This window comes from Nomascus leucogenys, chromosome 12 (assembly GCF_006542625.1).
Source record: "Nomascus leucogenys isolate Asia chromosome 12, Asia_NLE_v1, whole genome shotgun sequence".
Lineage (NCBI taxonomy): Eukaryota > Metazoa > Chordata > Mammalia > Primates > Hylobatidae > Nomascus > Nomascus leucogenys.
The window spans coordinates 14,689,072-14,702,139 of record NC_044392.1 but is presented as its reverse complement, the minus strand read 5'-3'; the positions used below and the strand labels follow the sequence as shown (position 1 = coordinate 14,702,139).

The 13,068-nt window shown below is 41.2% G+C and overlaps 1 protein-coding gene across 8 annotated transcripts in view; it reads right to left on the bottom strand.

Annotated features, from left to right (window-relative positions):
• The window catches only part of MAST2 (microtubule associated serine/threonine kinase 2), a 229,155-nt gene that overhangs the window by 203,245 nt on the left and 12,842 nt on the right, over nucleotides 1-13,068 (bottom strand). For all 8 annotated transcript variants that reach the window (XM_030823812.1, XM_030823814.1, XM_030823815.1 and 5 more), the window contains exon 2: nucleotides 1,816-1,963. In XM_030823812.1, the coding sequence (XP_030679672.1) occupies nucleotides 1,816-1,963 (148 nt within the window). The remainder of the gene's footprint in view (nucleotides 1-1,815; nucleotides 1,964-13,068) is intronic.

Sequence of the window (13,068 nt, the reverse complement as noted above, 5' to 3'; positions counted from 1 at the left end):
AGGAGGCCCTGTCTCAAAAAAAAGTGAGGTATCATCTGCCCTGCAAACTCTTAGACTGAGCACTCAGAAATGAAAAGCACCCCAAAAGTCATAAAGTAAGACACAGGCTGAAATCAGATAAATGGAAAATTCCATAAAAAGAACAGTCACACACAACCACATTTCAACAATGTACCCAGTAGCCATGCAATTACCTCACAGGATAAAAGGGATTTAGCATTTTAGAACAAAACACTGAATACTCTGGTTGTTAGGTGCTCAAAAGAAAGAGTTGATCCAGGTAAGAAAACTTTACTTTTTTTTGTTTTGCTTTGTTTTGGAGACAGAGTTTCGCTCTGTTGCCCAGGCTGGAGTGTAATGATGCTCGCTCAGCCTCCACCTCCCAGGTTCAAGCGATCCTTGTGCCTCAGCCTCCGGAGTGGCTGGGATCACAGGCACATACCACCATGCCCGGCTAATCTTTGTATTTTTAGTAGAGACGGGGTTTTGCCATGTTGGCCAGGCTGGTGTTGAACTCCTGACCTCAGGTGATCTGCCTGCCTCAGTCTCCCAAAGTGCTGCGATTACAGGCGTGAGCCACCACACCCAGCCACATTTTTAAATCAAAAATCTAATTTACTCATGACAATCAGAAGATAATCACATCCCAGCTAGGCATGGTGGCTCACCTCCCGTCTGTAATCCCAGTACTTTGGGAAGCCAAGGCTGGTGGATCACCTGAAGTGAGGAGTTCAAGAGCAGCCTGGCCAACATGGTGAAACCTTGTCTCTACTAAAAATAAAAAAACTAGCCAGGCATGGTGGTGCGCACCTGTGATCCCAGCTACTCAGGAGGCTGAAGCAAGAGAATCGCTTGAACCTGGGAGGTAGAGGTTGCAGTGAGCAGACATCATGCCACTAAACTCCAGCCTGGGCAGTAAAGTGAGACTGTGTCTCAAAAAAAAAAAAGAAAAGATAATCACATCCTTTTAAAAAAAAGAGGAGAATGTTATGAAAAACCAAACAAGAAATGGCTCTATGTAACTAAATATATGACCAGCAAAAATAAAAATTTAAATATAAGAGGCTGGGCATGGTGGCTCACGCCTCTAATCCCAGCACTATGGGAGGCTGAGGCGGGCAGATCACAAGGTCAGGAGATCAAGACCATCCTGGCTAACACAGTGAAACCCCATCTCGACTAAAAATACAAAAAATTAGCCGGGCGTGGTGGCGGATGCCTGTATTCCCAGCTACTCGGGAGGCTGAGGCAGGAGAATGGCATGAACCCGGGAGGCGGAGCTTGCAGTGAGCCGAGATCGCACCATTGCACTCCAGCCTAGGCTACAGAGCAAGACTCCATCTCAAAAAAAAAAAAAAAAAGAAAAGAAAAGAATTATGCCACAATGTACAATGTAATTGCTTCCTTTTGTACTGTGACTTCTTCGTATAATTTTTTTCCCCTGAATTTTTTAAGTCTTTTCTTTGAAGGAGGTAGAGGCCACTATGAGCTTTAGGTTTTGAGAATGAAGAAAAAAAGAAAATCTACAGAAGCAAAGAATGTAAAGTTTACAGAAATGAGCAGAGAGCAAAAATCAGAATAAGAGAGAGTGATCAGTAGTGGTGATCAACCAAGAAATACCTATCAGGTCCTGCAGGTTAGCAATCAGAGATTCCATGAGGAAGAAGTAAGGAGAGGAAGACAGCCTTACCATAAATGTTCTACACAAGACTACTACCAGAGAAGAAACTGTCAAGATGCCAATTCAATTAATATACCCTTAAATATTGACCACATGGTCCCACATTTCTTAAAGCAACAAGATCAGATATTTACCCGACAGAGAGCTGGCCAGGTTTCCTCTCCATAACTTACAATCATCCTGACTCAGTTGTCGCTGAAGTTTAACTTTTCCAGTGGATGAAAATATGTCAGGATTACTGAGTTTCCTGAAGAGCAGGGGACTAAGTCCAGTTACTACATCCTTCAAAGAGAAAAAGAGTAAAACATGAGTCTTTAATATCTCCTCTGAAGTATAAAAACTTTATATTAAACATCTCTACAGCATTCACTACAGTTTAAAAGTGCCAACATATTATACTTCCCCCTCCATAGCTAAAACCAGAATCATATTTTTTAGTAAAAGCTGGGTATGCTGTAAAGGACACAGGACATTGATTATTAAAATGCCAAAGGAAAAATAGGTGAGAAGGGTCATGGGATGACAGACATTTTGACAGGATATAGTATTCATAATGAGTACACTTCTTAGTTAAGTTTATTTATGTTTATCCTTTTATTCATACCCTTCCTATATCCAATAAAGAAAAGCATATTTTAGTTTAAAAAACATCATTAAATGGTAGACTTTACCTGGCATACAAAGTCAGAAATACCTCTAACATTCAATTAATGCTAAAATTAATATTAGGGCTTTCTTTATATGCCTGTAAGAGGAGCTAAATACAGGTTTGCAAAGAAAAAGTATAAAGGTACTATGAAAAAATACAGGCCAGCCGGGCGCGGTGGCTCAAGCCTGTAATCCCAGCACTTTGGGAGGCCGAGGCGGGCGGATCACGAGGTCAGGAGATCGAGACCATCCAGGCTAACACGGTGAAACCCCGTCTCTACTAAAAATACAAAAAATACAAAAAATTAGCCGGGCGTGTTGGCGGGCGCCTGTAGTCCCAGCTACTTGGGAGGCTGAGGCAGGAGAATGGCTTGAACCTGGGAGGCGGAGCTTGCAGTGAGCCGAGATCGTGCCACTGCACTCCACCCTGGGGGACAGAGCAAGACTCCGTCTCAAAAAAAAAAAAAAAAAAAAAAAAAAAAATACAGGCAATATGAAACATTGACAGAACCTTCCCATTCCACTCCAATGCCTCTTTCTCCTCATTCAGTAAGCAGTGTCCAATAATATCATCAACATGTAGACATTTTTAAGCCAACACCCACCTAATCAGGAGTATTATAATAAATAAGAAACTTTTGAAAAAAATCAGCCCAATGAGATATATCCATTATGTGTCAATGAAGGAAGCTATAACAAATACAGATAAGTAACACATCAAACTGATCTAGACAGTACAGAGACAAGAACCATTACAGAATAACTGGGCCGGGTGCAGTAGCTCATACCTGTAATCCCAGCACTTTGGGAGTCTGAGGCAGGAGGATCATGAGGTCAGGAGTTCAAGACCAGCCTGGCCAAGATGATGAAACCCTGTCTCTACTAAAAATACAAAAATTAGCCAGGCATGGTGGCGGGTACCTGTAACCCCAGCTTACTCGGGAGGCTAAGACAGAGAATTGCTTGAACCCAGAAGGCGGAGGTTGCAGTGAACCAAGATCATGCCACTGCACTCCAGCCTGGGCAACAGGGCGAGACTCCGTCTCAAAAATAAAAATAAAAAAAAAAACTGACCCCATGTCACCTGCCATTTGAAAAACAAGCTTCAAGTAACTGGCACCATAGCAATACTAAAAGCCACAAGGGGCAAAAAAGGAGGAAATTTCCAGTTCTCTAAGATTAAAAAAAAAAAAAAAGAAAAAGAAAAAAACAAATTCTTTTTTTTTTTTTTTTTGAGACGGAGTCTTGTGCTGTCGCCCAGGCTGGAGTGCAGTGGCGTGATCTCGACTCACTCCAAGTTCCACCTCCCAGGTTCACACCATTCTCCTGCCTCAGCCTCCCGAGTAGCTGGGACTACAGGTGCCCGCCACCATGCCCGGCTAATTTTTTGTATTTTTAGTAGAGATGGGGTTTCACCATGTTAGCCAGGATGGTCTCGATCTCCTGACCTCGTGATCCACCTGCCTCGGCCTCCCAAAGTGCTGGGATTACAGGCGTGAGCCACCGCGCCCAGCTTGAAAAAAACAAATTCTGTACAGTTATATATTGTGATTAGTGAGTTCAAAAAAATGGGAAAGTACTAATATTGGTTGGTGGTGACTATCCAAAACATGATTTACAAATGCCCAAACATAAAAAGAAGAGTCAAGTTGGTGAAGAAAAATACCTGAAAAGAAGAAAAAGACAATTTCAAAACATAGTGGTAAGTGAATAAAAGGATAAAGGAGGATATTGAGGCACTGAATCAAACAATTGATGTGTCCAGGCACCTAACTGTAGTAGGACTGAGCAGTGAGACAGGGGGAACAGGAAATAGAACTTAATGCAAAAACAGAAGGTAGCAAGGGAACAGCTTGTATTTGCACTATTTGGCATGTCAAGGATGAAACAGTACCCATGGATCAAGGAGAAACCAGGGAAGGAAGCAGAGTTTGGACTAATGCTAGTAACCCATTAAAGAGAGTTGGTCACTCACAAAGGTGACAAGCACAGCAAGAAGCTCTAGGTAGAGAGAAGTGAGGAGGCCTTGGAAGACATCAAGCTAAAGTGGATATCCTCTATGAAGGCAATGTGGAGAGGGAGAGATCCTATCCCAAAAAAACTTACAACCAGCTGCACGGGAGAACCAGCATTTGGATGCCTGCTACACCGTATGGATGAATAATCCGTCTTAGCCAGAGAAAGAACAATCAAGAAAGAATTTGATCAGTACCAATTAAGAGAAACACATATACTTTTCAATTTCCCTATTCCCTCCCAGAAGACACCAAAGGAAAGAAACCAGAAAACAGAGGAGAGGAGAAAAGAAAGAGAGGATCACACCCCTTCTTAATGCAAGTCTCTTCAAATCAAAACCTGGCAAAGGAAAGGAAATATAAATTAAATATGAAATCTGAACTTTTAAGCTAGGATTTTTAACTTTTACTGAAGTACATTACTCATTTTAGAAAAGTACACATACCTAAGCATAGAACTCAATGAATTTTCACAAATTGAACATACCCACTAAGCAGCATCAAGATTAAAACATTGAAAATAGCCAGGCACGGTGGCTCATGCCTGTAATCCCAGAACTTTGGGAGGCTGAGGTGGGCGGATCATTTGAGGTCAGGAGTTCAAGGCCAGCCTGGCCAACATGGCAAAATCCCATCTCTACTAAAAATACAAAAATTAGCTGGGTGCGATGGCACGTGCCTGTAATCCCAGCTACTTGGGAGGCTGAGGCACAAGAATCGTGTGAACCTGGGAGGCGGAGGTTGCAGTGAGCAGAAATCACACCATTGCACTCCAGCCTGGGTGACAGAGCAACACTCTGTCACAAAAAAAAAAAAAAAAAAAGGTGAAACAATATATGAATATGGGAATTCTAGAAGAGAAGGGGGCAGTAAGAACATGTGAAGAGGCCGGGCGCCATGGCTCACACCTGTAATCCCAGCACTTTGAGAGGCCAAGGTGGGCAGATCATGAGGTTAGGAGTTTGAGACCAGCCTGGCCAACACCGTGAAACCCCATCTCTAATAAAAATACAAAAATCAGCTGGCGTGGTGGTGCATACCTGTAGTTCCAGCTACTCGGGAGGCTGAGGCACAGTTATCACTTGAACCCAAGAGGCGGAGGTTGCAGCGAGCCAAGATCCTGCCACTGCACTCCAGCCTGGGTAACAGAACGAGACTCTGTCTCAAAAAAAAAAAAAAAAAGAAAAAATAACATACCAAAACTTCCCAAATGTGATGACAGATACAAATCTACACATCCAAGAAGCTCCGTGACTTTTAAGCAGGCTAAATTCAAAAAGGTTCATATGGAGACACATGATAACCAAACTGTCAAAGCCAATGGCAAAGAAAGAATATTCAAAGCAGCAAGAGAAAAGCAACTTGTCAAATACAGGAGATCCTCAATCAGACGAACAGCTCATATCTCATCAGAACTGTGGAGTCCAGAAGTGAGTAGGATGACATACAGAATTCTATCTTGAGCATAACTGTCCTTCAAAAATGAGGAAAAAATAAAAGCTGGGTGCAGTGGCTCATGCCTGTAATCCCAACACTCTGGGAGGCCAAAGCAGGCAGGTCGCTTGAGCCCAGGAGTTTGAGATCAGCCTGGGCAACATGGCAAAACCCTGTCTCTGCAAAACACACAAAAGTTAGCCGGTCATGGTGACATGCGCCTGTGGTCCCAGCTGCTCAGGAGGATGAGGCAAGAAAATTGCTTGAGCCCAGGAGGTCAACATTGCAGTGAGCCAAGATCGCACCACTACACTCCAGCCTGGGAAACAGAGCAAGACTCCAGCTCAAAAAAAAAAAGAGAAAAAGAGAAATCGAGGCATTTTGATTAAGAAAAAAAAGCAGACAGAGTCCATCACCACTACATATGTTCTACATCAAATCCTAAAAGGCATCTTCAAGTTGAAATGAAAGGACACTAAACAGAAACTTTAAAGCCATCTGAAAAAATGAAGATCCAAAAAAAATAAATAAATAAAGATCCCCAGCAAAGGTAACTATATGGACAAATAACACAGCCAGTATTGTTCTATTTTTGTTTTTTAGCTCCACTTTTTTTCCCTATATGACTTAAAAGACAAAAGCATTAAAAAAATTATAAATCTATGATGTTTAGCACACAATGAATAAAGATGTAATCTGCCACAAAAACAACATATCAAGGAAATGGAGCTATACAGGAATACAGTTTTTGTATACTACTGAAGTTAAACTGGTACCATTTCAAACTAGACTGTTATAAATTTAGTATGTTACATGTAATCTCCATAGCAACCAAAATAAAATCCTAAAAAACACACACAAAAGGAAGTGAGAAAAGATCCCCTTGATCCAGTTTTGCTTTGGCTGCCTCTGCATGTGGGGTATTTATTGCTCAAGAAATTTTTGCCCAAACCAATGTCCTAGCAAGTTTCCCCAAAGTTTTCTTTTAGTAGTTTCAGAGTTTGAAGTTTAAGATTTAAATATTTAATACATTTTTATTTGATTTTTGTATATGGGAAGAGATAGGGATCTAGTTTCACTCTTCTGCATGTAGATACCTGCATATAGATTTCCAGTTTTCCAAGAACCATTTATTGTACAGACTGTCCTTTTACCAAAGTATGTTCTTGGCACCTCTGTCAAAAACCAGTTCACTGTAAATGTATGGATTTATTAATGGTTTCTCTATTCTGTTCCATTGGTCTATGTTTGTTTTTATGTCAGTACCATGCTGTTTTGGTTACCATAGCTTTTTAGTATCATTTCAAGTCAGGAAATGTGGTTTCTCCAGTTTTCTTCTTTATGTTGAAGATAGCTTTGGCTATTCTGAGTCCTCTGTGGTTCCACATAAATTTTAGAATTGTTTTTTCTATTTCTGTGGAGAATGTCATTGGCATTTTGAATATGGATTGTATTGAATCTTTAGATTGCTTTGGGTACTATGGACATTTTAATAGTGATTTTTCCAATCCATGAACATGAAATATCTTTTCATTTTTTTAATGTTCTCTTCAATTTCTTGCATCAGTGTTTAAAGATCTCTCCATTAGAGAGATCTTTCATCTCTTTGGTTAATTCCTAGGTATTTTATTTGCAGCTATTGTAAATGGGGTTACTTTCTTGATTTTTTTCAGATAATGTTCACTGTTGGCATACAGAAACACTACTGATCTCTGTGTGTTGACTTTGGAACCGGCAACTTTACTGAATTTATCAGTTCTAATAGTTTTTTGGTGAAGTCTTTAAGCTTTTGCCAAATATAAGATCACATCATCTGCAAACAAGGATAATTTGACTTCTTTTCCAATTTGGATACCCTTTATTTCTTTTTCTTGTCTCATTACCATAGTTAAGACTTCCAGTACTATTAGGTTGGTACAAACGTAATTGCGGTGTTTGCATGGTTGGAATCTGTCATCTGATATTGGAATACATTCTCTTTTTCTTTTTTTTTTTTTTTTTGAGACAGACTTTTGCTGTTGTTGCCCAGTCTGGAGTGCAATGGCGCGATCTCGGCTTACTGCAACCTCCGCCTCCTGGGTTCAAGCGATTCTTCTGCCTCAGCCCCCCAAGTAGCTGGGATTACAGGTGTGCACCACCATGCCTGGCTAATTTTGTATTTTTAGTAGAGACAAGGTTTCGCCATGTTGGTCATGCTGGTCTCAAACTCCTGAACTCTGGTGATCCACCCACCTCAGCTTCCCAAAGTGCTGGGATTACAGGTGTGAACCACTGTGCCCGGTCTTGGAATAAATTCTTAAATAAATGTCATTATATTATGTATCATTTTAATGTGCATTTTTTGTTTTATGTTTTTTGGCTAGAGACTTATTTACTTGCTGTTTATGTCTTAGACTATGGGAATGAAGTTAGATAAAAAGCAAATTTGAGCGATTTTTGAATAAGTTCAAAATGGGTCGTAAAGCAAAGGAGACAACTCACGACATCAACAATGCATTTGGATAGGAACTGCTAACAACTGTACAGTGCAGTGGTGGTTCAAGAAGTTTTGCAAAGGAGGCGAGCCTTGAAGGTGAGGAGTGTAGTGGCCGAACATCGGAAGTTCACAACGACCAATTGTGAGCAATCATCGAAGGTGATCCTCTTAGAACTACACAACAAGTTGCTGAAGAAGTCAACATCGACCATCCTACAGTCATTCGGCATTTGAAGCAGATCGAAAAGGTGAAAAAGCTCGTTAAGTGGATGCCTCATGAGCTGAGTGAAAATCAAAAAAATCATCATTTTGAAGTGTCATCTTCTCGTATTCTACAGAACAAGGAGCCATTCCTCAATCACATGGTGACATGCAAGGAAAAGTGGACTTTATACGACAACCTGTGACAACCAGCTCAGTGGCTGGACTGAGAAGAAGCTCCAAAGCACTTCCCAAAGCCAAACTTGCATCAAATAAAGGTCACGGTCACCGTTTGGTGGTCTGCTGTCAGTCTGATCCACTACAGCTTCCTGAACCCCAGTGAAAGCATAACATCTGAGAAGTATGCTCAGCAATCTCAATGAGATGCACCAAAAACTGCAACTCCTGATGCCAGCATTGGTCAACAAAAAGGACCCAGTTCTCCACAACAACACCCAACTGCACATCACACAACCAAGCTTCAACAGGTGAACGAATTGGGCTACAAAGTTTTCCCTCCTGCCATATTCACCTAACCTCTCACCAACCAACTACCACTTCTTCAAGCATCTCAACAACGTTTTGCAGAGAAAACATTTCCATGACCAGCAGGATGCAGAACATTCTTTCCAAGAGTTCGTCAAATCCCAAAGCATGGATTTTTACACAACAAGAACAAACATTTCTCATTGGCAAAAATGTGTTGATTGTAGTGGTTCCTATTTTGATTAATAAAGATGTGTTTGAGCCTAGTTACAATGATTTAAAATTCACAGTCCAAAACCACAATTACTTTTGCAACAACCTAATACCATACTGTCTATGTCTAGAAAAGTTGTTAGTTATTATTCTTGATCAATTCATCTTTTCATGATGAGTCATTTATACACATAATTATTGTTATTAATACAGTATTCTGTGTTTTTCTGTGTACTTACTATTACCAGTTTTGTACCTTCAGATGATTTCTTATTGCTCGTTAACATCCTTTTCTTTCAGACTGAAGAACTCCCTTTAGTGTTTGTGTGGGACAGGTCTGGTGTTGATGAAATTACTCGGCTTCTCTGTCTTGTAAAGTCGTTATTTCTCCTTCATGTTTGAAGAATATTTTCAACAGATATACTATTCTAGGGTAAAAGTTTTTTCCTTCAGCACTTTAAATATGTCATGCCACTCTCTCTTGGCCTGTAAGGGGTTTCCACTGAAAAGTCTGGTCCCAGACATATTGAAGCTCCATTGTATGTTATTTGTGTTTTTTCTCTTACTGCTTTTAGGATCCTTCATCTTTTACCTTTAGAAGTTTGATTATTAAATGCCTTGAGATAGTCTTCTTTGGGCTAAATCTGCTTGGCATTCTAGAACCTTATACTTGAATACAGAAATCTTTCTCTAAGTTTGGAAAGTTCTCTGTTGTTATTCATTTCAATAAACTTTCTACCCCTATCTCTCTACCTCCTCTTTAAGGCCAAAACTCTTAGATTTGCCCTTTGGAGGCTATTTTCTAGATCTTGTAGGCATGCTTTTTATTCCTTTTTATCTTTTTCTTCTTTTGTCTCCTCTGGCTGTGTATTTTCAAATAGCCTGTCTTCAAGCTCACTAATTCTTTCTTCTGGGGCCAGGCGCTGTGGCTCATGCCTGTAAACCTAACACTTTGGTAAGCCGAGGCAGGTGGATCACGAGGTCAGGAGATTGAGACCATCCTGGCTGACACGGTGAAACCCCGTCTCTACTAAAAAACAAAAAAATTAGCCAGGTGTGGTGGGGCACACCTGTAATCCCAGCTACTTGGGAGGCTGAGCCAGGAGAATCGCTTGAACCTGGGAGGCAGAGGTTGCAGAGAGCCATTACGCCACTGCACTACAGCCTGGGCAACAGAGCAAGACTCCATCTCAAAAAATAAATAAATAAATAAATTCTTTCTTCTGCTAAATCAGTTCTGCTATTAAAGGACTCATGCATTCTTCAGTATATCAACTGCATTTTTCAACTCCAAAATTTCAGCTTGGTTCTTTTTAATTATTTCCATTTCTTTGCTGAAGTTACCTGAGAGGATTCTGATTTTCTTATCTGTGTTATCCTGTATTTCTCTGAACTTCCTCAAAACAGGTATTTTGAATTCTCTGTCTGAAAGGTCATGTATCTCTATCTCTCCAGGATTGGTCCCTGGTGCCTTACTTTGTTTGTTTGGTGATGTCGTGTTTTCCTGGATGGTCTTAATGCTTGTGGATATTGTCAGTGTCTGGGCATTGAAGAGTTAAATATATATTGTAGTCTTTGCAGTGTGGGCTTGTTTGCATCTGTTATTCTTGGGAAGATTTTCCAGGTATTTGATGGGACTTGGGTGTTCCAATCTAAGTTTCTGGTCACTACAGCCTTATCTGCTTAGAAGGTTCCCCAAGCCCAGTAATGCTATGGTTCTCACAGATTCACAGAGGTGAATTTTGGTGGTCCTGGATAGACCCGCAATAATTCTCAGGATCACCAGGCAGAGACTCTTGTTTTCTTCCCGAACTTTCTCCCAAATGGAATCAGTTTCTGTCTCTCTGTCTCTCTGTCTCTCTCTCTCTCTCTCTCTCTCGTACCAAGCTGCCTTTCTTGGGGTTCCCAGAGACTACCTCTGCCACAGGCCGCAGAAAAGCTTTTCCAGATCTCCTATCTGTGCTTGGGAAAAAGGCCTTTACTTGCATTCAAAATTGTTATAACTCAAAACTCTGTGGGTCTAGAAGGAAAAAAAGGAGGCTATGGATCCAGGCTGTCTATAACCAAAATAAATGGATTTCTGTATGGTTCTAAGCTAAGGACTACATTGGGGTTTGAGTCCTGTGGCAGGGACTAGTTAGATGTTGATCAAGCATGATTCACCTTCCTCCTGGGCACAGGCCACATGACATTCCCAGCCCTCCAGTAGTTAGGCATGGCCCTGAAACTCAGTTCTCGCAATGGAATATGAGTGGAAGTGATTAATCCATTTCTAGGAATGGCCCACCCTCCACTTTCCTCAGGTGACCTTGGAAGCCATGTGTAGAAAATGGAAGCGCCTCAATCGAGGGGTCCTTCTCAATCAGTTACAGCAAGTAATGTTCTTTAATATAAAAGACCAAAGACTGAGCTAGTCACAAAGTATCACTTTCTCTTACTGGTTAAAGGTAGAACTTAAATGTTCCTGGGTCATTTAAACAAAAATCACCTTGGTAACACCCCTATGAAATAACTTAAGGACTTTAAAAAAAAACTGTTAACAACTATTTCTAAATCCTCTGCTTTTCAAAACATTCCTGAAAGCCTAACAGATATAAAGTCTGACCAGGCACGGTGGCTCACACCTGTAATCCCAGCATTTAGGGAGGCCGAGGCGGGCAGATCACCTGAGGTCAGGAGTTCAAGACCAGCCTGGCCAACATGGTGAAACCCCATCTCTACTAAAAATATAAAAATTAGCTGGGTGTGGTGGCATGTGCCTGTAGTCCTAGCTACTCAGGAGGCTGAGACAGGAGAATCGCTTGAACCTAGGAGGCAGAGGTTGCAGTGAACTGAGATCACGCCATTGCACTCCAGACTGGGAGACAGCGTGAGACTCCGTTTCAAAAAAAAAAAAAGAAGATCTGACAAAACTATATTACTTCTGCTTTGCTGAAATAATGGCAAAGAAACTATGTAGCTTATTAGTCTCCAACAAATTAATGGTTAAAGGATATATGCATCTACTACTCAGGTTCACCCTTAAGGAACCTACACTAAAGCTGGTACAACTAAGATGGTATCACAGAATTTTAACACATGGTTCCCTTGGGCTGAATTTTTCTTAATTACATTCTAAAACCTAGGGAGACTATTCTATCTTCTAAGCCAGTTACTTAATAAAGAAATCCATAAAAGTTTCCCTGAAGGGGAAAATACACAAATTAAAGCCTCCTTTCAAGCTGAATAAAATAAAAGAACAGTTTAATAACACCAACAAATCAAAGGTCAAGATAGCCTTTTCTTTTTATTTTTGAGATAGAGTTTCGCTCTTGTCGCCCAGGCTGGAGTGCAATGGCGTGATCTTGGCTCACTGCAACCTCCAACTCCCGAGTTCAAGCAATTGTCCTGCCTCAGCCTCCCAAGTAGCTGGAACTATAGGCGTGCGCCACCACGCTGGGCTAATTTTAGTATTTTTAGTAGTGACGGGGTTTTGCCATGTTTGCCAGGCTGGTCTCAAACTCCTGACCTCAGGTGATATACCCGCCTCGACCTCCCAAAGTGTTGGGATCATAGGTGTGAGCCACCGTGCCCAGCCTGTAAGTTCATTTTAAAATATTTTTCTCTCTTTAGGCCGGGTGTGGTGGCTCACGCCTGTAATCCCAGCACTTTGAGAGGCTGAGGCGGGTGGATCACCTGAGGTCAGGAGTTCAAGACCACCCTGACTAACATGGCGAAACCCTGTCTCTAATAAAAATATAAAAATTAGCCAGGCATGGTGGCAGGCACCCATAATCCCAGCTACTCAGGAGACTAAGGCAGGAGAATTACTTGAACTCGGAAGGTGGAGGTTGCAGTGAGCCAAAATCACACCACTGCACTCCAGCCTGAGGGACAAAAAGAGACTCCGTCTTAAAAATAAAATATTTTTAATA